The sequence below is a fragment of the Trachypithecus francoisi genome, unplaced genomic scaffold, assembly GCF_009764315.1.
Source record: "Trachypithecus francoisi isolate TF-2019V2 unplaced genomic scaffold, Tfra_2.0 Contig01676, whole genome shotgun sequence".
In the NCBI taxonomy this organism is placed as follows: Eukaryota; Metazoa; Chordata; class Mammalia; order Primates; family Cercopithecidae; genus Trachypithecus; species Trachypithecus francoisi.
This window is the reverse complement of record NW_022681448.1, coordinates 1,352,696-1,378,575: the sequence shown is the minus strand read 5'-3', so window position 1 is coordinate 1,378,575 and position 25,880 is coordinate 1,352,696. Positions and strand designations below refer to the sequence as shown.

Genomic DNA, 25,880 nt, shown 5'->3' with positions numbered 1-25,880 from the left:
TTTTTTGTTGAGATGGGTTTCGTCATGTTGCCCAGGCTGGGCTAGAACTCCTGAGCTCAACCGATGTGCCTGACTCGGTCTCCCAAAATGCCGGGATTACAGGCGTGAGCCACCATGCTCAGCCCAATTTGTGATCTTTTATGCGTTGTTTCTCTCATGTAGCATGTTTTCAAGGTTTATCCAACTTGCAGTGAATCAATGATGAATAATACTCCATTGTGTAGATACACTGTATTTTTTTTTTTTTTTGAGATGTAGTCTCGCTCTGTAGCCCAGGCTGGAGTGCAGTGGCGCAATCTCGGCTCACTGCAAGCTCCGCCGCCTGGTTTCACGCCATTCTCTTGCCTCAGCCTCCTGAGTAGCTGGGACTACAGGCGCCCGCCACCATGCCCAGCTAATTTTTTTGTATTTTTAGCAGAGAAAGGGTTTCACCGGGTTAGCCAGGATGGTCTCGATCTTCTGACCTCGTGATCCGCCCACCTCGGCCTCCCAAAGTGGATACACTGTATTTTTATTTTTAAAATTTTATTTTTAATTGGCATACAACAAATATTTGTACATATTTATGGGGTACAGATGGTATGTTGTTACATGCATAGAACGTGTAATGACCGATCAGGGTATTAAAGGTATCTGCCACTTTGAGTATTTGTCATTTCTATATGTTGGGAACATTTCAAGTTCTCTGTTAGAGCTATTTTGTAATATACAATCCATTGTTGTTAACCGTAGTCACCCTACTCTGCTATAGAACATTAGAACTTACTCCTTCTGTCTAACTGTATTAACCAACCACTCTTCCCTGCCGACTCACACACACTTCCCAGCTTCTGGTATCTGGTATTTTTGTAGAAATGGGGTTTTGCCGTGTTGGCCCCACTGGTCTTGAACTCCTGACCTCAGGCGATCCGCCTACTTCAGCCTCCCAAAGTGCTGGGATTACAGGCATGAGCCACCACACCCAGCCTTTTTTTAATGTTTATTCCACATTGTGTCAGTCCTCACATGTCTCCTGGGATCCATCTGACATGTAATCTATTCGTTTCCCAGCAGTGATAATTTCATGTAAAATCCTAAATCTGACCTGAAATAGTTTTTCTTTTCTTGTTGATTATCTTTACGTCAATATTAACCATTTTGATATACTGAGATATAATTCAGTTGGGTTATGACTGAGCCAGTAGTTCCATTTTTATATACAAATAGACATTCCTAAATCCAGTTTATTTTTTTTGTATGCACATTTTATTTAATTAATTTTTAACTTTTGTTTTAGGTTCAAGGGTACATGTGCAGGTTTGTTATATATGTAAATTTTGTGTCATGGGGGTTTGATGCACAGATTATTTTGTCACTCAGGTGATAAGCATAGTACCTGATAGGTAGCTTTTTGAGACTCACCCTCCTCCCAGCCTCCAGCCCTCAAGTAGGCCCCAATGTCTGTTGCTCCCATATTTGTGCCCATGTGTACTCAATGTTTAACTCCCACTTACAAGTGAGAACATGAGGTATTTGGTTTCCTGTTCCTGTGTTAGTTTGCTTAGAATAATTTTTAAGCTGGAGCTGGGTGGCCTTCAGCTCCATCTGTATTGCTGCAAAGGACATGATCTTGTTTTTATTTTATGGCTGCATAATATTCCATGGTATATGTGTGCCACATTTTTTTAATTCAGTTCACCATTGATGGGCACCTAGGTCAATTCTGTGTCTTTGCTATTGTGAATAGTGCTGCGATGAACATATGTGTGCATGTGTCTTCACGGTAGAATGATGTTTACACTCCTGTGGGTACATACTCAGTAACAGGATTGCTGGTGTTGCGATGAACATATGTGTGCGTGTGTCCTCACAGTAGAGTGATATTTACATTCCTGTGGGTATATACTCAGTCATAGGATTGCTGGGTTTCAGGGTAATTCTCAAGTTCTTTGAGAAATCACCAAACTGCTTTCCATAAGGGCTGAACTAATTTACATACCCACCAGTAGTGATAACCATTCCCTTTCCTCTGCAACTTTGCCAGCGTCTATTTTTCGGCTTTTTAGTAATAGCCATTCTGACTAGTATGAGATGGTATCTCATTGTAGTTTTGATTTGCATTTCTCTAGGATTAGTGATGTCGAAATTTTTTCATGTTTGTTAGCTGTGTGTATGTCTTCTTTTGAGAAGTATCTGTTCATGTCCTTTGCACCCCCTCCCCCCACCCCATTTTTTTTTAGTGAGGTTGTTTGTTTTTTGCTTGTAAATTTAAGTTCCTTATAGATTCTGGATGTCAGACCCTTGTCAGATGCATAATTTGTAAATATTTTTTCTCATTCTGTAGGCTGTTTAGTATGTTAACAGCTTCTTTTGCTGTGCAGAAGCTCTTTAATTAGGTTCCGCTTGTCTGTTTTTGTTTTTGTTGCAATTGCTTTTGGCATCTTCATCATGAAATCTTCACAAGGTCCTATGTCAGGATGGTATTTCCTAGGTTATCTTCCAGGGATTTTAGTTTTAGGTTTTACATTTAAGTCTTTTATCCATCAGGGGTTGATTTTTGTTTGTGGTGAAAGGAAGGGGTCCAGTTTCAATCTTCTGCATTTGGCCAGTCAGTTATCCCAGTGCCATTTGTTGAGTAGGAAGTCCTTTCTCCATTGCTTGTTTTTATTGGCTTTGTCGAAGATCACATGGTTGTAGCTGGGCAGCTTCATTTCTGGGTTCTCTCACCTGTCCCGTTGGCCTGTGTGTGTGTTTGTGCAGCAGTGCCATGCTGTTGTGCTCACTGTAGCCTTGCAGATGGTTTGAAGATGGGTAGTGTGGCATCTCCAGCTTCATTCTTTTCATGTAGGATTGCTTTGGCTATCCTCCACATAGCTAGTCAATCACAAGTTGTGCTAATTTTTTCTGCCGTTTCTCCAATCTGTCTCTCCTCTCGATTCTTACTGTCACCCTGGTTTTTCAGGCCCTCAGCATCTCTCACCTAAGCTGTGTAGTAGCCTCCTAACTGATCCCTGACGCTTCAGTGTTGCCCTCTGTCCTCACCACTGAAAGACAGGCTACCTAAAACAAAATTATCATGAGACGTCCCTTCTTAAAATCCCTTTTTGACTCTCTATTGCCTATTAAATAATGTCTGTACTTCTTAATATACTGTACAGGCGTCTCCTGTTACTCTCTGCTCTACATCTGTTACTGCAGTAATAGGTAAATGTTTATAATTTCCCCTGAAGTCCCTCTGCTATTCAATACTTCCATGTATTTGTTCATTATGATCTTTTTCTCTGAAACTCCCTCACCACTTTTTCTCCTGATTTATTATTTATTGTCCTTCACGCCCAAGCTCAAGCATCATCTTTTTCAGAAAATCTACTTTGAAGTTCCAGAGTGGACCAGTGGCCCCTTTCAATGCTCCCCATAGTGTTGATTTCTGTCTTTTCACTTTAAATATACTTTTAGGCCGGGCGCGGTGGCTCAAGCCTGTAATCCCAGCATTTTGGGGGGCCGAGACGGGCGGATCACGAGGTCAGGAGATCGAGACCATCCTGGCTAACACGGTGAAACCCCGTCTCTACTACAAAAAAAAAAAAAAAACCAGCAGGGCGCAGTGGCGGGCGCCTGTAGTCCCAGCTACTCGGGAGGCTGAGGCAGGAGAATGGCGTAAACCCGGGAGGCGGAGCCTGCAGTGAGCTGAGATCCGGCCACTGCACTCCAGCCTGGGTGGCAGAGCGAGACTCCGTCTCAAAAAAAAAAAACATACTTTTAAACCTGCTTCCTGAGTATAAAGTTTGTTATAATTTTAATATTTGTATTTTTCTATGTCTTTTTCTTCTCTTTATGGTTTCTGTTGACTCCTGCTTATGGTAGTTTGACTCTTCAACTCTTTGTTACATTTTAGAAATAGCCCATGTTTGTCTAAACTTTAACTCTGGGTGTCCTGAGGGACCAGAATCGGGATGATTTACCAATCAGGAACCATTCTAGTTTGGTTCATTGAGGTTTCTTGGACTATGATATGGTATAAATTCAAATTCCAGCACAAGAGTAAAGCTGGTTAGAAAACATTAGGGAAGGGCCGGGCGCGGTGGCTCAAGCCTGTAATCCCACCACTTTGGGAGGCCGAGGCGGGCGGATCACAAGGTCAGGAGGTCGAGACCATCCTGGCTAACACAGTGAAACCCCGTCTCTACTAAAAAATACAAAAATCTAGCCGGGCGAGGTGGCGGCGCCTGTAGTCCCAGCTACTCGGGAGGCGGAGGCAGGAGAATGGCGGGAACCCGGGAGGCGGAGCTTGCAGTGAGCTGAGATCCGGCCACTGTACTCCAGCCTGGGCGACAGAGCGAGACTCCGTCTCCAAAAAAAAAAAAAAAAACAAAAGAAAACATTAGGGAAGACTTTAACTTATTAATGTTTTAAAATCCACTGCCTGCAGACTGATTTGCTTATTGGTTCACTTGTCATATCCTTCCAACTTTGTCTTTTCTGCTAAATATATAGCCCTTTTTGGTACCTGGATTTATATGGAGGTCTCAGACTCAGTTTCCTACTTTGTCAGGTTCAAATCCTATTAGTCAGTTAACCAGAAAGATTGTAGATCCGCAGCATTGCTGAGCAGATTCCCAGGAATGTGTCAGAGCATTTCAAAATCCCCTATTGACATCTCATTCCTAGGTTTTTAAAAAAGAAAGTATTTTGATTTTCCTATTGATTGCCCCAATTCCTATTGACTACCTCAGGCAGCCACAATGTTAACTAACAAAGCTCTAGGTTTTTGGTTTTTGCACACTTCCAGGGCGTCTCTGGCTTCTGTGTTGACTGATGACTTTAGTTTCACCTCTAGATTGTGTGTGCATGTGTGTAATCATTTTGTACTTCCGTCACATTTTGTGAGTTCAGGAATATATTTAAAAGTGTATTTGGGGTCAAGCACGGTAGCTCATGCCTGCAATCCCTTTGGGAGGCTGAGGAAGGAGGATAACCTGAGGTCAGAAGTTTGAGACCAGCCTGACCAACATGGCAAAATCCCGTCTCTACTAAAGATACAAAAGGTAGCCAGGCATGGTGGCATGCACCTGTAATTCCAGCTACTAGGGAGGCTGAGGCAGGAGAATCACTTGAACTTGGGAGGCAGAGGTTGCAGTGAGCCAAGATCACACCACTGCACTCCAGCCTGTGCAACAGAGCAAGACTCTGTTTCAAAAAAACAAATAAAAAATAAAAATAAGGCCAGGCGTGGTGGCTCAAGCCTGTAATCCCAGCACTTTGGGAGACTGAGACGGGCGGATCACGAGGTCAGGAGATCGAGACCATCCTGGCTAACACGGTGAAACCCCGTCTCTACTAAAAAGTACAAAAAACTGGCTGGGCGAGGTGGCGGGCGCCTGTAGTCCCAGCTACTTGGAAGGCTGAGGCAGGAAAATGGCACAAGCCCAGGAGGCGGAGCTTGCAGTGAGCTGAGATCCGGCCACTGCACTCCAGCCTGGGCGACAGAGTGAGACTCCGTCTCAAAAAAAAAAACAACAAAAATAAAAATAAAAATGTATTTGGAAGTGATGTCAGTAAAAACAGCAAGCTAGGAACCTTCAAAAATTTCTTTATTCATAAAAACAGCTGGGAAAAATAAAAGCAACTTTTTCAGAACTTTAGAAAATATCCAAAGGCTTTCTGCAATCTTGGGAGCATTTATTCAAGAACATAGGCTGAATTTTGGTGGGAATAGTGAGCTTTGTAGTGTTCTTACGTTATGCTCATCATATCCTCCCAGCTACATGGTAGCCTTGAAAACCAACATGCTACAATCTTGTTGAAAAACCAGCTCCTAGGAGCCATAGAAAGGAACAAAAGGGGGTTGGGACTCATTCAAAGCCTTATTCCCAGAGAAGCGTCATTATGTGACCTGACTAGGAGGTCCCAGGAAGACCCCACGCACAACACTATCTGTATTTGGCCTGACTTAGAGCTCCCCCAGCCTTTGTTCATATCTGTTGAAGACAATCAGAGGCAATTGCTGAACATAATGGCTACCTGGGGTATAGATAAGTTGAGATACACAATATGCTAACAAAAATGTAAACAAAGGCCAGGAACGGTGGCTCATGCCTGTAATCCCAGCACTTCGGGAGGCCGAGGCGGGTGGATTATGAGGTCAGGAGATCGAGACCATCCTGGCTAACATGGTGAAACCCCGTCTCTACTAAAAAAAATACAATAAATTAGCTGGACATGGTGGCAGGCACCTGTAGTCCCAGCTACTTGGGAGGCTGAAGCAGGAGAATGGCGTAAACCTGGGAGGCAGAGCTTGTAGTGAGCTGAGATCACACCACTCCAGCCTGGGCAACAGAGTGAGACTCCGTCTCAAAAAAAAAAAAAGTAAACAAAAGAAAACAAAGAAAAAGACAAATGCTGAGAGTACTAAACCTGCTTGCTGTCAGAAGACGTTTCTGTCCATGTCTTCCACCTACAAATTTAATGTCTTTTCCATCTCAACTAAGTACTTATCATGCACTGTAGCTGTAACTTTTGCAGCTTTTGACTGGCACAAATTTTTTGTTCTTCTTCACAATTTTATGAGTAGAGGATTTGTCCTTACTGTAAATCTTAGTAACCTCAGGCTATAATATTTTTCTTATGATGTAAGAGACTTTCACCTTTTCACTTAAGGGAAGCACACTGTGCTTCTCTCTGGCATATTCAAATCACCAGAATAATTACCGCTACATATTGGGGCAATTATGAAGTGAAATAGGGTTACTTGTATACCACCCCTCTGATGCCATGACCATTGGTATGATAATCAAGATGGCTACTAAGGGTCTAATGAGACATTAATCAAGAATTCTATATGTAGCAAAAATATCTTTCAACATTGAAGGAGAAACATAAGGCATTAAATATCTTAGGACAGTTAAGACATTCCTTGGTAAACAAAACTAAAAAAAAATTGTTGCTTGAAGACATCTCTATAAGAAATACTAATGGAAGTCATTTAGGCTGAAATGAAAGAATACTAGGTAGTAACTCAAATTCACATGAGGAAATAAAGAGCTGAGAAAGATAACTATATGAGTAAATATAAAAGTCAGTATAAGCGTAAAGCAATTCTCATAAATGGGTTGATGAACATAGAGTATATGAAGATATGGTTTATATGACATTAATAGCACGATGGAAGAGAGGGAATAGGGCTACGTAGGAAAAAGTTTATGTATACTGTTGTAATTAAGTTGGTATTAATATGCACTACATAGTTATAAATCAACATGCTAATTGCAATATCCAGGGCAACCACTAAGAAAACAACTCAAAAATGTAGTAAAAGAAATGATAAGGAAATAAAAATTGTATACTATAAAACTATTTAGCATAAATCATAGTTTATCAATGATTGTATTAAGTGGAAATTTCTCTCCACTTAAAAGGAAGAAATTTGCAGAATGAATTAAAGGACATGATCCTACTATATGCTGTCTATAAGAGACATATTTTAGACCAAGACCCAAATAGATTAAAAGTATAGAAAAAGATAAAACAAGCAAACAGTGACCAAAAAGCTAACTAACTAAATAAATAAAGAGATGGAATCATGATTTAAAAAATCAGAAAAAAAAAGACTTAAAGGCAAAAAATTTTTATTAACAACAAAGGACACTTTATAATAATAAGAGGATCAATCCATCAAAAACATATAACAGAGCCCCAAAGTATATGAAGAAAAAGTTGACAGAATTGAAGGGAGAAACAATTCAATAATAATAGTGGAGGACTTCAATTCACCACTTCCGTTAACAGCTAGACAATAGGGCAGAAAATCATTAAGAAAATATAAGACTTGAGTAACACTAAACCAACTAGATTTAACAGATATCTGTGGCATTCTCCATCCAGCAACAGAGTATACAGTCATAAATATAAGTGCACATGGGAACATTCTCCAGGAAAGACCATATGCTAGGCAATAAAACAACTCTCAATACATTTTAAAAGATTTAAATCATATGAAGCATGTTCTCAACTGCAATAAAATGAAGTTAGAATAGTAAGAGAAGGAAATTTGGGAAGTTCACAAATACGTGGAAATGAAACAACGTACTCTTAAATAATCAATTGGTCATAGAAGAAATCCAAGAGAAATCAGAACATATTTTGAGATGAATGAAAACAAAAATTCCACATCTCAAAACTTACAGAATGCAGCTAATGCCATGCTTAAAGGGAAATTTATAGGTGTAAATTCTTACATTAGAATGGAAGAAAGATCTCAATCAATAATTTAACTTTCCACCTAAAGAAACTAGAAAAAGAAGAGCAAACTGAAACCAAAGCAAGTAAAGCAAGGATATAATAAATATTAGCGTGAAAATAAAATAGCAAGCAGGAAAACAATAGAGACAATAAATGAAACCAAAGTTATTTGAAAAGATCAACAAAATTGATAGCTTAGCTCTCCTGATCAAGAAAAAAAAGAAAAGAACTCAAAAATGTGGTAAATAGGTTAGGTAAATAATTAACAACGACAAAAAACCTAAACCCTTAGATAATCTAGTAAAGATTATGAAAAACCAACAGCTAACATTAAAGTTTGTGGTGAAAGTCTTTTTTTTTTTTTTTTTTTTTGAGATGGAGTCTCGCTCTGTCGCCCAGGCTGGAGTGCAGTGGCCGGATCTCAGCTCACTGCAAGCTCCGCCTCCCGGGTTCACGCCATTCTCCTGCCTCAGCCTCCCGGAGTAGCTGGGACTACAGGCGCCTGCTGCCTCGCCCGGCTAGTTTTTGTATTTTTTTTTAGTAGAGACGGGGTTTCACTGTGTTAGCCAGGATGGTCTCGATCTCCTGACCTCGTGATCCGCCCGTCTCGGCCTCCCAAAGTGCTGGGATTACAGGCTTGAGCCACCGCGCCCGGCTGTGGTGAAAGTCTTAAATCTTTTCTCCTAAAACGAGGAAACAAGACAAGGATACCTGCTTGCTTTTTCTATTCAACATTGTACTGGAGAGTCTAGCCAGGATAATTAGACAAAAAACAAAACAAAACCAACCACAAAAAAGAAAACGCATCTAGATTGGAATGGAACAAGTCAAACTCTATTTTTTGCAGATAATAATGTTGTATATAGAAAATCTAAAGAATCTACAACAACAGCAGCAAACCTGCTGGAGCAACAATTGAGTTCACAAAAGATATAAGATCAATGTGCAAAAAATCAGAATCTATATTTAGAAACACTAGCAATGAGTAGGCTCAAAATGAAATTAAGAAAGTAATTTTATTTACAATAGCATTAAAAAGAAGACTAAAACAAAAGAAATGTAAGACTACACAACATTACTGAAAGTGATTAAGACCTAAATATATGGATACACATTCTGTATTTATTGAATGGAAGACATTACTATTAAGATGACAGTACTCCACAAATTGATCCACATATTCAAGTCAGTTCCTATCAAAATCCTAGCTTCCCTTTTTGCAGAAATTGACTTGCTGATCTAAGATTCATTTGAAAATGCAAGGGACTCTGAATAACCAAAACAATCTTGAAGAACAATGAAGTTGCAGAGTCCACACTTTATTATTTCAAACCGTACTGTAAAGCTATAGTGGTTAAAATTGTGTAGTACTAGAATCAGGATAGATACGTAGATCAATGGAATAGAATTGAGAGTCCAGAAGTAAATCCATACATTTAAGGTCAATTGATTCTCCACAAAGGTACCAAGACCATTCAGTGGAAAAGTACAGTCTCTTCAGCAAGTGGTGCTGGAACAACTGGATATCCACATACAATCGAATGAAGTTAGATCTCTTTCTCACATCATATAGAAAAATTAACCTCAAGTGGAAGAAATATCTAAATGTGAGACCCCAAATTATGCTCTTAGACAAAAACATAGGTGTACATTTTTATTATATTGAATTAGTAATGATTTTTTTCCCCCTCTCCTTTTATGTGGAACGGGAAAGCTAGAGGGGTTTAGAGTTGTCTTACTGCTTTTCCCCTATGTCAGACAAGGCCCTGCTGAAGCAGTTTTTCTTTAGAGCAGGTCTTTCACACACAGAATGGAATGCTCTGGGCATATTTCAAAATGGTTGTTATACCCACTCACTTTCTCTATCCCCCAATTAGGGTGTATTTTGAAATGGTTGCTTTTCTCTTTTCCTTGTGTAAAGGATCTGAGGAAATTTTCTTCAGCCTTCATCATGAGAACCTGGTGGGGTTTCCGGAAGTAAAATTCATGAAAGTATAAGGGGCCCCAAAGGCATGATGCCAACAAGTTTTTAACTCTCAAGCTAGTCCACGCTCAGCCACCGGTAATTGATTGATTACCATTTAAGTGTTCCTACCAATTACTGGTTCTGTGGCTTCTGCTCTCAGGTAAATTGATTTTCTATATTCACCCATCTCTCCAGTTTCTGAGGAAGTGGTTTGCCCTGTGACCTCTATTCTCAGGCAGATCTAAGAAAAGTTGTCGATTTTCAGTTTGATTATCTTTTTTTCTGTTTTGAAGATGGGAGTGATGACTTCCAAGTTCTCTGCATGTTGGAATGGGAACTGGAAGACCTAATTAACTTCTTAAGAAACTGTCAAACTGTTTTCCAAAGTGGATCTAGCACTTTACATTCCTGGCATTGTATGAGAGTTTCAGTTTCTCTCTCTGTTTGTCAACATGCCATCTTTCTAATTTTAGATATTCTAATAGCTATCTAGTGGTTTCTTATTGTAGTTTTAATCTGCATTTCTCTAATAGCTAGTGATGATGACCATTTTTTCATTTGCTTATTTGCCAGTTGCAAATCTTTATTAGTGAAGTATCTGTTCACATATTTTGCCCATTTTTTAAAAGTGGGGTTGTTTTCTTACAATTGAAGTTTATTTTTTCTTTTCTTTTTTTTTTTTTTTTGAGACGGAGTCTCGCTCTATTGCCCAGGCTGGAGTGCAGTGGCCGGATCTCAGCTTACTGCAAGCTCCACCTCCTGGGTTCACACCATTCTCCTGCCTCAGCCTCCCGAGTAGCTGGGACTACAGGCACCGGCCACCAGGCCCAGCTAGTTTTTTGTATTTTTAGTAGAGACGGGGTTTCACCGTGTTAGCCAGGATGGTCTCGATCTCCTGACCTCGTGATCCGCCCGTCTCGGCCTCCCAAAGTGCTGGGATTGCAGGCTTGAGCCACTGCGCCCGGCCTTATTTTTTCTTATACTCAAAATTTTAATTGACACATAATAAATTGTGCATATTTATGAGGTACAGTGTGATGTTTCAGTACCTTTTACCTTGCATAATGATCAAATCAGGGTAATTAGCATATCCATTGCCTTAAACATTTACCATTTCTTTGATGTAAGAACATTCAAAGTCCTCTCTTCTAGGTAGAATATGAGTGTGTTTTAAATGTACAACTCTTTGTTTTCTCACAATCCTGTAAAATGAAAGCTTGAGTCAATGAAGTATCCTGCCAAGTCCTATCAACCTTGTCTATTTTAGTGAAATTTAATATTGTCTAGAAAACACTAGACAAACATAGTTATTCAGAGAGAATAACTGAGCCCTCTGGTTATTCTCTCTAACCCACAAGGGAAGCTGAACACTTGATGTAAACTTCTTCATCAGAATAAATAAGAAGAATCCCCTCCATTACATACAAAAGAAAAAATAACTGGAGAGATAGTCTCTGCTCTGAGGTTATTATCCTGTAGTCTTTGGTTTCGGTACATTCTACCCCACACCATGCCGTTCTCCCTTGTCTTTAATGAGTATCTGTATGTATGGCAGAACAGCATGTTTTTAAGTCTCTGCAGTCTTGGGCCAAACTCGTTCTATGCCCCACTCTACAAGAATCACAAGAGCACCAGGATTCTGTTTGGGGTTGCCATGGACACAGAGTTCTTATTACAGAGCTGACTTATTCTCACTATGAGGTAAAGACTTAGAGGTGAGGGTCTCTGAGCAAGGGAGTCCCACCCCATCCTCTGCCCTCTCTGTTGGCTCATGTTGTCCTCTCATCCTCATCAGGAGAATTAAAATCATGTAAAGTTTTGGTGGGGGAACTAGATGGTGGTCTCTGGGGCCCATAGACAGGAAAGTTTGCTTATACCAGCTGGGGGGAACACTAATTGACATGACTTTCCTCTCCCAGGGACCTTACAGAGTCCCCTTATCCTCAGGGTACTGGGGGACAACCAGTGGGTATAGGGCCAAATAGCAATAACCTTGTTACTTGCCAGGAATTGGGTAAAGATTTGATTTAATGAGCTTGATTTTGGGAACTAAAAAATGAAAAAAGGAAAAGCCATAATCCTGAAAGGCAACAGGAGAGAAAACTGCTAACGGGATCTTGATTAAATTTCTCCCTCTTAGAGAATGTTGTACCGAAGACACAAGACCTGAGACTTGTGTTATTCTAGCAGCTGAACTGACCCCAGCCTCTTCTGAGCGGCCGTGGCGCTGGAAGCAGTCTGGCCTGCAGGTAAGCAGGTCCAGGGCTTACAGGGAAAAACTCCCAGAAATCCAGCTCTGCCTTGGGTTACCCTGGTTCATGTCCAAACATCTGCTCGGGCCACGTCTCTGGAGCACAAGGTGGTGGACTGAGAGCTTTGATATTTCTACTCCTACTGCAGATGAGCTAGTATAACCCCGAAGCTATGGAATTTGCTGCTGTCTGTGACCCAGCAAATGGAAATAGAAATAGAAAAATAATTAGATAGAAAAACAATAGAAATATAAAACATTTAAAAAATAAAACAAACCTCATTCTATGCCTGTTAATGTCCTTAAAAATATGACATTTTAGGCAGTGTAATAATATGCATCTACTGGTCACTTTAGTCTTTCCTGCAGGAGGGGCTGGTTGCCCTAATGGTGAATGCTCTGTTCAAGGAATAGAGCTCGTGTTCAGCTCGGGAAGCCACTCCCCAGAGATGGCCACTAAAAGGGCTTCAGTGGTCCCATCTCAATTAACACCTGAAACTTTGCTAGTGAAACCTTAGCACACTCTTAGAGAATCCTAGTTTTTATCAGCAGCAAAAAAATCTGTGCAATCAATTTCTTAAACTTATTTAAACATTTGAAAAGTTAGAAAATTATGGCAAAGAGCATTAATTCTTAAGTCTGGGAAGTGTATTACTTTGATGAGAATGTTTGTGTATTTGAAACTAAAGTATGTATCAGTTTATATTGCCACATACTGACTTTTATGGCATAATATATGGTACAGAGAGCAGGTTGTCTAAAAACCAGTATTTGCAAAATGCTGAATATTCAGCATGGTTTTATGAAGCCGACAGAGTGGAGTGTATTTTGCATGTGTCTTAACTTGCAGATGAAGAAATAAAGTTGTAGAGAGATTAAATTAGCCAAGCCAGGGATTTCGGTGCTAGGAAGTCTTGGTTTTGTAAAATATAGCCATGTAACTTAAAAAAAATGAATCCAGACAAATAGAAAACAAAATCATTCTAAACATATAATCTACTTTAAGTTCACAAAATGTCTTAAACATAACTTAGGCTGTGCTTGACTTAACCTACTTGTTTATTTCCTACCAAGGATGAGCAGGAACTAGCCATTGATATCAAAACATTCATTATTCTTACATTTTCTTTCTTTTTTCTGTGTCCTTCTCTCTCTCTCTCTCTCTCTCTCTCTCTCTCTCTCTCTCACACACACGCACACGCACTCTCTCAGAAGTACTAGTACTGTACCCTGAAATTGTTTCTTTAGTTCTTGTCAAAATTCCTCTGATTTTATTTTTCATGTCCTGAAATACTGTCGAGATTAACATCCTGATTGCCTTCCAGAATATCTGACTTTATTTTTTGTATGTGCTCTTTACTCTTTGGTAGACTTATGGATTCATTAACAGATCCTACTGTATGCTCTGACAGCTATGACCACAATGGGTGAGTTGACTGATCTAAGTGGTGAAAAATACAGGGAGCATCGATGGCAGTAACAGCTTTCTATAAGAGACTTTAAGCATCTTTAGGTAACATTGTTTTTGAACCAGAGTGGAAAAAATAAGATCAGGTCAGAATAGGGACACTTGGTACTCAAAGATTCTTTGTGACCTTTAGTAATTAGTAGCCAAAACCCTTAGGAAACTATCAGAATGCTTGTGTATGAGACTCTGTCAAGAGCCATCCAAGAGAGGAGAGAATCCTACTTGGAGAAAGAAGGTGGTAGCATTGGACAGGCAGCAGAGGAGCCCTCAGCAGAAAGAAAGGAGCTAAGAGACCCTGTATCTGTCCCTCACCCTTCAGAGCTGGTGCCCCAAACTCAAAGCCATCACCACAGTGGATGGAGCCCCTGCCTCAGGTTTAGTCCCTTGATCCTATTTGAGGGGAAGCAAAGAGATCTGCGACTCATGAAGAGCATGAAGGGGGTGGAGGGACTTGAGAATTAGGAAATCACAATGGGAAAGAACAGCGTGTGCCCACAAATGGAACATGAATTTGAAGCAAATTTAAGTTAAATTTGCTGTCACACATGATGACCAGGTTCAGTAAGAAGGAATTGTATTTAAATCTTGACTCATTAAACTTTTTTGAGAGTCCTAAACAATTTTTATTACCAACACATAAAGACCTCCTTCTAGAGAAAAATGAAGTACCAGGTGCCAAAGAACAGATTTACAGAGAATTTTCAGGGACAACACACTGTGATTTGTAGCGCAATGATAGCCAATTTGAACCAAAAAAAAAGTAGTGTATGAATTTACGTTGTTTCTTACTACTTACCTTTCAATCCTGTTCACTGATCCCAATGAATTGACATCAGAAATCTGTGCTGGAGTCAACAATGAAAGGTGATGTCATAATATATATTGGAGATGGGAGGAATTCAGGTTTGTGAGATTCAGTCTCAGAATTATTCATGGGAAAATAGTTTTCTGGACACTGATTCTAAAATTCTTTCTAAAAAGTTAGGTCTTAAGTAAGCTAACAAATGTTAAATATCGAGTTTCTTGGACACTGTTTCTAAAGTGCTGGTAATTTCAGCTTCTGTATGTAACATCCTTTTCTTTTTGGGTCTAGTCGGATACAAGATAAATAGATCACAAGAAGTCTACTTCTTCTTCCTAGCTGAGCTGACTAGTAGCCAAAACTTTCAGAAACCTGTTGGATTGCCTGTGTATGAGACTCTGCCAGATTGGACTATATCAGTTTCTAGGGCTGCTTTGACAAAGTATCACAAACCAAGTGGCTTAAACAAAAAGTAATCAGCTCATAGTCCTAGAGACTAGAAATCTGAAATTGAGGTTGTCAGTAGGGTTGGCTTTTTATGAGGGCTATAAAGAAGAATCTGTTTGATACCTCTTTGCTAGCTTTTGCTGGTTGCTGGCAATCTTTGGCATTCCTTGGCAGGTAGACTCATGTCTAGAGTAAATGCAGCTATTTGACCAAAAATGTAAGTCCAAATTATGTTTGTATCTGAATAATATGCTTTTATAATTCCTCAGCCCACAGCAAACTGAGTTGACAGTAGAAACCTATGATAGAGCCACCCATGAGATGTGAGTGAAAAACAAAGATTCAGGCCGGGCGCGGTGGCTCAAGCCTGTAATCCCAGCACTTTGGGAGGCCGAGACGGGCGGATCACGAGGTCAGGAGATCGAGACTATCCTGGCTAACACGGTGAAACCCCGTCTCTACTAAAAAATACAAAAAACTAGCCGGGTGAGGTGGCGGGCGCCTGTAGTCCCAGCTACTCGGGAGGCTGAGGCAGGAGAAGGGCGGGAACCCGGGAGGCGGAGCTTGCAGTGAGCTGAGATCTGGCCACTGCACTCCAGCCTGGGTGACAGAGCAAGACTCCGTCTCAAAAAAAAAAAAAAAAAAAAACACAAAGATTCATATACATGAAAGTGTATGTATACATATATACACATAAATACGTACTTCTATCAACATACACGCATACATACACAGAAACATAAAACAATGAAAGAAAAGTTGGTGTTTGTAAAATTCACTGTCAGGCATATCCTTGGAAATACAGAGTATCTTTGACACTGTGTCTAAATCTTCTCACTGTAGGATCTATAGATAACTTTCTATTTTTTTTTCAGACCAAATTGGATGAAAGAGGAAGAAGTCATCAAAGGGATGCTTCTTCCTCTTAGTATATTTGTCACTCTAAGTTATTAGTATTCAGTCCCTTAGGAACCTTTGAAGTTTCCCATTTATGAGACTCTACTACTGCTAGAGTGGGCCAAAGGGAGAGAGAACCCTATGTGAGCGATGGGGAGGTAACAGGTGACGGGAGCAGTGAAGCACTCATGAAAAAGAACAGAGCTCATGAAACCTTAATGGGTTCCTCACCCTCTAGAGTTCTGTCACCATGTGAGGCTGGTGCCCCAAACCAAACCCAAACCCACAATATTTTGTAGGGAGTTCCTGACTCAGGCCTACAACTACATGGTCATATTTTCTGGGCAGGAAGGACAGCCATGGTGGGTGAAAGTAAGGAAGTGACAGAGGGACTTAGGAATCAAAAATTTAGATGGGGTAAGAGGCATGTTTCCTTACAGACTGCAGTTACATTAGAAATAAATGCCACTGGCGAGGCATGGTCGCTCATATCTGTAATCCAGCACTTTGGGAGGCCGAGACGGGCGGATCACGAGGTCAGGAGATCGAGACTATCCTGGCTAACACGGTGAAACCCCGTCTCTACTAAAAATACAAAAAACTAGCCGGGTGAGGTGGCGGGCGCCTGTAGTCCCAGCTACTCGGGAGGCTGAGGCAGGAGAAGGGCGGGAACCCGGGAGGCGGAGCTTGCAGTGAGCTGAGATCTGGCCACTGCACTCCAGCCTGGGTGACAGAGCAAGACTCCGTCTCAAAAAAAAAAAAAAAAAAAACACAAAGATTCATATACATGAAAGTGTATGTATACATATATACACATAAATACGTACTTCTATCAACATACACGCATACATACACAGAAACATAAAACAATGAAAGAAAAGTTGGTGTTTGTAAAATTCACTGTCAGGCATATCCTTGGAAATACAGAGTATCTTTGACACTGTGTCTAAATCTTCTCACTGTAGGATCTATAGATAACTTTCTATTTTTTTTTCAGACCAAATTGGATGAAAGAGGAAGAAGTCATCAAAGGGATGCTTCTTCCTCTTAGTATATTTGTCACTCTAAGTTATTAGTATTCAGTCCCTTAGGAACCTTTGAAGTTTCCCATTTATGAGACTCTACTACTGCTAGAGTGGGCCAAAGGGAGAGAGAACCCTATGTGGAGCGATGGGGAGGTAACAGGTGACCGGGAGCAGTGAAGCACTCATGAAAAAGAACAGAGCTCATGAAACCTTAATGGGTTCCTCACCCTCTAGAGTTCTGTCACCATGTGAGGCTGGTGCCCCAAACCAAACCCAAACCCACAATATTTTGTAGGGAGTTCCTGACTCAGGCCTACAACTACATGGTCATATTTTCTGGGCAGGAAGGACAGCCATGGTGGGTGAAAGTAAGGAAGTGACAGAGGGACTTAGGAATCAAAAATTTAGATGGGGTAAGAGGCATGTTTCCTTACAGACTGCAGTTACATTAGAAATAAATGCCACTGGCGAGGCATGGTCGCTCATATCTGTAATCCCAGCACTTTGGGAGGCCAAGACAGCTAGATCAGTTGAGGCCAGGAATTTGAGACCAGCCTGACCAATGTGGCAAAACCCTGTGTCTACTAAAAATACAAAAATTAGACAGGCATGGTGGTGCATGCCTGTAATCCCATCTACTCAGGAGGCTGAGGCAGGAGAATTGCTTGAACCTTGGAGGCAGAGGTTGCAGTGATCCAAGATCACACCACACTCCAGCCTCTGTGAGAGTGAGACTCTGCCAAAAAAAAAAAAAAGATACATCTAGTTTGAATTAGTGAATACACATGAATATTTAAATATCAACCAGATAGTACATTATAGAGTAACTGTAGCTGTTTGATCCAAAAAGTAAGTTTAGAATTACATGTATGTCCAACTATCTGCTTTTATATTCCTTTAGCCTGCATACAGACGAATTGACATCAATAATCTAGGATGCAACCACCAATGAAATGTGAATTATAAAATATATATACACAAATATGTAAAGAAATACATATGTAAAGAAATATATATGCATACTTCTGTCTGTCTAGGCACAACACAGGGGGAGAGAGAGAGAGAAACAGGGAGAGAGAGAGAGAAAAGAGAGAGAGAGAAACAACAGAGAGAAAGATGAAGATTAGGTGCTTTACTCTCAGGATCATCCAAGGCCATACAGAATGTCTTTTACACTGTTTATAAATCTCCTCACTATAGGCCCTGCAGGTCCCTTATCCAACTTTTTGATTAAATTGGATAAAAAGGAACAGGTCAAAAAAGGGAAACTTCTTGTTATTGTCTTGTCACCCTTAGTAGCAGGCACATACTTGGGAAAGTCAGATTTCCTGTATATGAGACATGCTAGAGTGGGCCAAGGGAAGAAAATCCTATGCAGAGCAATCAGCAAGTAGCAGTGGCCAGGGAGCAGTGGAGCCGTGAGGGGAAAACAACAGAGCTAATGGCCTGGCAGGGTTCCTCACACCCAGAGCTCTACCACCGTGTGAGTAACAATACAAGCCCACACCCATCATCACATTGTACGGAGCAGTTTCCTGCCCCTGTGTGAGAGCAGAGAAGACACCTGTGATGGTGAAAGCAAGGCACTGATGAAGGGATTTTAGTATGAGGAAATGAGATGAGGTCAAAGGAATTTGTACATAGAAACTGCAGCTGAATTTGAATTAAAGTAAACCACGAAATGCTTACTTTGTGCTTCATTCAGTTGTAGCAACTAAACATCACTTCTGAGTAATTCAAACCTGAAAGTGAAGTCTAGGATGTCATATTGGTGTTGGACTATATATATATGTGTAAATTCTGTAGCACTGCCAAGTCTGAATTCAAATCAGTACCCTGGAATGGAGCTATCGGTGAACTGTGAGACAAAAATCAATCAATATAGATATAAGGATATATGAGCAAAGGAGGAAACAATTATATACCATTTACATATACCTATATGCATTCATATTAAATCAAGGCATGCACCCACAGGTACTGCAGAGAAATATACAGGTTGAGATTAGGAAAGGTTCAAGGGTATTAATGGAAAAACAAAAAACTGTTACATGTGTCTACATGATCTAACTATAGGAAATGAAGGTGCCTTTATGCCTTCTTGCATGAATTTAGATAAAAGATGACCACATAAGAAGACTGATTTTTCTTACTAGTCTGTTTGATACTCTGAGTAACAATCAAAAATAATTTTTAGACTGCCTATATGTGAGACCTTATTACAATGGCTGAAGACAGCAGAGAATCCTCTTTGGAAGCAGAAAAGGATAGCAGGGGACAGAGAGTAGTGAAGACCTCCGGAGAAGAGAAAAAAAGCTAACAACCCTAGAAATGTTTTCGACCCTGCAGAACTCTGCCACGATACAGGGTGATACTCCCAACTCCAAATACCATCATAATGGATTGTGTCCTTGACTCAGACCTGCAGTTACTTTACCCTACTTGTGGACCAAAAGAGATGATCAAGCAAAGAAGTAATGGAGGGCCTTCAAGGCAGCACATTTAGTGGAATAAGAGGGCTGACTACCTCCACACAAAAGTTTAGTTTGAAATAACTGCCACCACACAGGCTGTCAGGCACTGGGACTGAGGTCATAACAAAGAGGTTTATTTAAATCAGGAAGCATTATGATTTTCCCTAGCCTAAGATGTTGATTGCCATCGTATAAATCCTCCTTTCTCATAAAAAATGACATTTCAGAACCAAATAGTGCTATACAAATGAATAGTCAGAATTTAACTGGTTTATATGCAGAGTAATGAAAGTGAGTTTTTCCAGAAGAGTGAATTTGGAATTGTGTCTCCTGTCTGACTGTGTTCTTTTAACATCCTCCAGTCCACCCACAAATGAATTATCAGGCACGAACCTGGAGGCACGTATCAATGAAAGGTGAGCTATGCATATATGTGTCTTTATTTATCTAATTAGAACTGAACATAGAAGTATTCACACACACAGGCACATAAATATATCCATCCATCCATCCATGCGTCCATCCATACACACTTCTCTCAACACACATCCACTAACAACCCATGAACACAATGGAAACATACAACAAGCAGACAGATGGACGGACACTTGTGGAGTTTATTCTGAGAAGCCTGCATGGCCATACAGAGTGGTTTTTCACAGGGTTTTGAATTCTTCTCATCATAGCTTTTGCAGGTAGCATTGCATCCTTTTCTAATGGAGTCATATAGAAAGGAGCAGGTCACAGGAGAGCTGCTGCTTCCTGTTAGTGTATTTGTCACCCTTAGTTCCTAGTAAGCAGCTTCTTAAAGGACTCATATTTCCTGAGTTTGAGAGCCTGTGAGATTGACAGAAGGGAGGAGAAAATCCTATTTGTCACATGGAGGAGATGGCAGCCGACAAGGAGCAGCGAAGCCCCGGGCAGAAAAGAATGGAGCTAACGGAACATGGACGACTTGTCCATCACACTCTAGAGCTCTGTCAGCACATGAGGTTGGTGCTAAAACACAAACACAAGCACAGCACCTCATTGGATGCAGCCCTTCCTTAGGCCCACAGCTACTTCCCTGTGTCTCCTGGACAGGAAAGACTAGCATGATGGGTGAAAGGAAAGAGGTGACGGAGAGATCCAGGAAGTGGGCCATAGATGGGATTTGAGGGAGAAATGCCTACAGAGTGGAGTTGAATTCAAAAGAAATTCACCCACAAAAGACTGTCGTGCATTGGCCAGCTCCGGTGGTAGAGAGTTTTGGTGAACTCTTGAGTCAGTGAGTCTTAGATAGGTGTAAAGTATGTGCTGCAATCGTATAAAGTATGATGTGTAGCGTAAATGGCATGGCAGATTCCAAAGAACCAAACACACACATGACTTCTGTAAGGGTAAGGCAGTTTACAGGTTGAAAAGTAATTGGAAGGTCGGGTGCGGTGGCTCATGCCTGTACTCCCAGCACTTTGGGAGGCCAGGGCGGGTGGATAACAAGATCAGGATTTCAAGGCCAGCCTGGCCAACGTGGTGAAACACCGTCTCTACTAAAAATGCAACAGTAGCCAGCCGTGGTGGTGAGTGCCTTTAGTCCCTGCTGCTCGGGAGGCTGAGGCAGGAGAATTGCTTGAACCTGGGAGGCAGAGGTTGCAGTGAGCTGAGATCGTGGTACTGCACTCCAGCTTGGGTGACAGAGCGAGACTGTGTCTCAAAAAACAAACAACCACAAAACAACAACAAACAAAAAGAAAAAACAAAAGCAATTGAAACTATTATGAACTGAAAATGTTACATCTAGGAAGTTACATGTTGTCTTAGTATGTACATTTTAAGTTCTTTGGCACTGCCCTGTGTGAATTGAGAGTGTCTTCTAGTAGGCTGGCCAGTGCAACATGCGATATAAAGAATACAGTTATCCAGTATCTATGCATATACAAACACATACATGCATTCATACACACGAGAGACTGAGTTGGGCTATTGACTGTCACAGGCATCCATGGGAACAAGGAGTTCCCTGGAATCTATTTCTAGAGTCCTCTCAGAATGAGCTTTGCATGGAATATTCTTTTGTTTTTTGGATGGAGGTAGGAAAATGGGGAGGAACTCATAGAGGGAGGCTCTTTAGTGTTTGTCACATCTCCTTTCTGTGAGAATGAGACTGTACTAGTAGTGTGGACCAAGGGAGAAGTGAATCCTGATTGGAGCAAGGAGATAGGAGTGGACAAAGCTCAGAGAAATGCCAGCCAAAAAAAAAGAACAGAGCTAATAACCCTGGAATTATTTCACACCCTCCAGAACTCTGCCTTTATGTGAGGCTGACGGCCTTGGGCCATACCCACCCTCACATGGGATGGAGCCCTTGCTTGAGGCCTGTAACTACTTGGCCACAACTCTTGATCAGGAAAGACAACTAGGATGGGTGGAAAGTGAGGAGGTGATTGGAGGTGATAGAGAATGAGGAATTCAGATGGGATTATAAGAAGGGGGACTTACAAACTAAATTTGAACTGGAATTAAATGCTCTCCAGAAATGCTCTTACACATTGAGGTGTAGATACCATTACTTAATCTGGATGCATCACTATGTTCACAGCCTAAGATACTCACTGTTGGCATATAAAACCTCATTTCTAATAAACAGCAAATGCCATCCCAGGTCAAGTTAGTGATGTACATACATGTGAATAATTACAGTGTAACTGGGGAATAGCGCATAGACTAACTGTAGCTATTTGTTGCAAAACATCAGGATTACCCCTTGTGTCTGACTCTGACCATATTTGTCCTTTAGTCCCCATCCGAATGCCCTGGCGGGAGTCGTCATTGAGAGAAGCCCCGGTGACAGGTGAGTTACTAAAGTTGTACACATGGCCAGGTGCAGTGATTCGCACCTGTAATCTGAGCACTGGGAGGCCGAGGCAGGCAGATACCCTGAGGTCAGGAGTTCAAGACCAGACTGACAAACATGGTAAAATCCCGTCTCTACTAAAAGTACAACAACTAGCCCGGTGTGGTGACAGGTGCCTCTAATCCCAGCTACTCGGGAGGCTGAGGCAGGAGAATTGCTTGAACATGGGGAGGTGGAGGTTGCAGTGAGCTGAGACCACGCCACTGTGTTCCACTCTGGGCAGCAGGAGAAAAACTTTGTCGCAAAACAAAAAAGAAAGAAAGAAAGAAAAAAATGATGTACACACACACATGCACAGAACGGTAACAGAGAAAGAGACTGAGATTGGTGTGATTCACTCTCAGAAGTGTTCACGATAATACAGAGTGTCTTTGACACAGTGTCTTGATCATCTCACTATATCACATATAGATAACTTCCACATTTTTACAGTTGTTTAGAAAAAAAGAGACTATAGAGAGAGGCTTCTGTCTGTTACTGTCTTTTCACCATTTGTTAGTAGCAGTCAAATGCCTTGGAAACTCTGATTTTCTGTGTATGAGACATAGCAGAGTGGGCCGAGGGAAGACAGAATCCTGTTTGGAGTGAGGAGGAGGTAGGAGTGCTCGGGGAACTATAAAGCCGTCAGTAGAAAGCAACAGAGCTAAGAGCCTTAGAGGTGTTCTCCACCCTCCAGAACTCTTGTCACCACGGAGGCTGGAGCTCCAAACCTCAAATCACTGTCCTATTGGATTGTGCTTCTGTGTCAGTCCTCTAGTTACCTGACCCTTTTTGTGGGGCAGGAGAAACCACCATGCTGGGTGAAGGTAAGGAGGTAATGGAGGGCCTTTGAAGCAGAACACTGAATGGAATAAGAGGGCTGACTACCTGCAAACAGGAGTTGAGTTTGAAATAGCTGCTTCCACAAAGTCTGTGACACATTGGGACTGAGGTCATAATAAAGAGGTTTACTTAAACCGAGAAGCATTACTATTTTCTCCAGCTTATGATTTTGGTTGTCGTCATATAAATCCTAATTTCTAATAAAGAAAAAAGGCATTCTGGCCGGTGTGCGGTGGCTCAAGCCTGTGTTCCCAGCACTTTGGGAGGCCGAGACGGGCGATCACGAGGTCAGGAGATCGAGACCATCCTGGCTAACATAGTGAAACCCTGTCTCTACTAAAAATACAAAAAAAAAAAAAAACTAGCCGGGCGAGGTGGCGGCGCCTGTAGTCCCAGCTACTCGGGAGGCTGAGGCAGGAGAATGGCGTAAACCCGGGAGGCGGAGCTTGCAGTGAGCTGAGATCCGGCCACTGCACTCCAGCCTGGGTGGCAGAGCGAGACTCCGTCTCAAAAAAAGAAAAAAAGAAATACATTTCACAGCCGGGCACAGTGGCTCATGCCTGTACTCCCAGCACTTTGGGAGGCCAGGGCGGGTGGATAACAAGATCAGGATTTCAAGGCCAGCCTGGCCAACGTGGTGAAACACCGTCTCTACTAAAAATGCAACAGTAGCCAGCCGTGGTGGTGAGTGCCTTTAGTCCCTGCTGCTCGGGAGGCTGAGGCAGGAGAATTGCTTGAACCTGGGAGGCAGAGGTTGCAGTGAGCTGAGATCGTGGTACTGCACTCCAGCTTGGGTGACAGAGCGAGACTGTGTCTCAAAAAACAAACAACCACAAAACAACAACAAACAAAAAGAAAAAACAAAAGCAATTGAAACTATTATGAACTGAAAATGTTACATCTAGGAAGTTACATGTTGTCTTAGTATGTACATTTTAAGTTCTTGGCACTGCCCTGTGTGAATTGAGAGTGTCTTCTAGTAGGCTGGCCAGTGCAACATGCGAATAAAGGAATACAGTTATCCATGTATCTATGCATATACAAACACATACATGCATTCATACACACGAGAGACTGAGTTGGGCTATTGACTGTCACAGGCATCCATGGGAACAAGGAGTTCCCTGGATCTATTTCTAGAGTCCTCTCAGAATGAGCTTTGCATGGAATATTCTTTTGTTTTTTGGATGGAGGTAGGAAATGGGGAGGAACTCATAGAGGGAGGCTCTTTATGTTAGTGTTTGTCACATCTCCTTTCTGTGAGAATGAGACTGTACTAGTAGTGTGGACAAGGGAGAAGTGAATCCTGATTGGAGCAAGGAGATAGGAGTGGACAAAGCTCAGAGAAATGCCAGCCAAAAAAAAAGAACAGAGCTAATAACCCTGGAATATTTCACACCCTCCAGAACTCTGCCTTTATGTGAGGCTGACGGCCTTGGGCCATACCACCCTCACATGGGATGGAGCCCTTGCTTGAGGCCTGTAACTACTTGGCCACAACTCTTGATCAGGAAAGACAACTAGGATGGGTGGAAAGTGAGGAGGTGATTGGAGGGATAGAGAATGAGGAATTCAGATGGGATTATAAGAAGGGGACTTACAAACTAAATTTGAACTGGAATTAAATGCTCTCCAGAAATGCTCTTACACATTGAGGTGTAGATACCATTACTTAATCTGGATGCATCACTATGTTCACAGCCTAAGATACTCACTGTTGGCATATAAAACCTCATTTCTAATAAACAGCAAATGCCATCCCAGGCAAGTTAGTGATGTACATACATGTGAATAATTACAGTGTAACTGGGGAATAGCGCATAGACTAACTGTAGCTATTTGTTGCAAAACATCAGGATTACCCCTTGTGTCTGACTCTGACCATATTTGTCCTTTAGTCCCCATCCGAATGCCCTGGCGGGAGTCGTCATTGAGAGAAGCCCCGGTGACAGGTGAGTTACTAAAGTTGTACACATGGCCAGGTGCAGTGATTCGCACCTGTAATCTGAGCACTGGGAGGCCGAGGCAGGCAGATACCCTGAGGTCAGGAGTTCAAGACCAGACTGACAAACATGGTAAAATCCCGTCTCTACTAAAAGTACAACAACTAGCCCGGTGTGGTGACAGGTGCCTCTAATCCCAGCTACTCGGGAGGCTGAGGCAGGAGAATTGCTTGAACATGGGGAGGTGGAGGTTGCAGTGAGCTGAGACCACGCCACTGTGTTCCACTGGGCAGCAGGAGAAAAACTTTGTCGCAAAACAAAAAAAGAAAGAAAGAAAGAAAAAAATGATGTACACACACACATGCACAGAACGGTAACAGAGAAAGAGACTGAGATTGGTGTGATTCACTCTCAGAAGTGTTCACGATAATACAGAGTGTCTTTGACACAGTGTCTTGATCATCTCACTATATCACATATAGATAACTTCCACATTTTTACAGTTGTTTAGAAAAAAAGAGACTATAGAGAGAGGCTTCTGTCTGTTACTGTCTTTTCACCATTTGTTAGTAGCAGTCAAATGCCTTGGAAACTCTGATTTTCTGTGTATGAGACATAGCAGAGTGGGCCGAGGGAAGACAGAATCCTGTTTGGAGTGAGGAGGAGGTAGGAGTG

At 41.5% G+C, this 25,880-nt stretch overlaps 1 protein-coding gene across 1 annotated transcript in view; it reads left to right on the top strand.

Moving 5' to 3' along the window:
• TPTE2 (transmembrane phosphoinositide 3-phosphatase and tensin homolog 2) overlaps positions 1–25,880 on the top strand; it is a 126,150-nt gene that overhangs the window by 20,648 nt on the left and 79,622 nt on the right. Inside the window, 4 exon segments of the mRNA XM_033197146.1 lie at positions 12,324–12,432; positions 13,805–13,861; positions 19,910–19,963; positions 22,324–22,377. Coding sequence (XP_033053037.1) covers positions 13,809–13,861; positions 19,910–19,963; positions 22,324–22,377 — 161 coding nt within the window. The 5' untranslated portion in view covers positions 12,324–12,432; positions 13,805–13,808.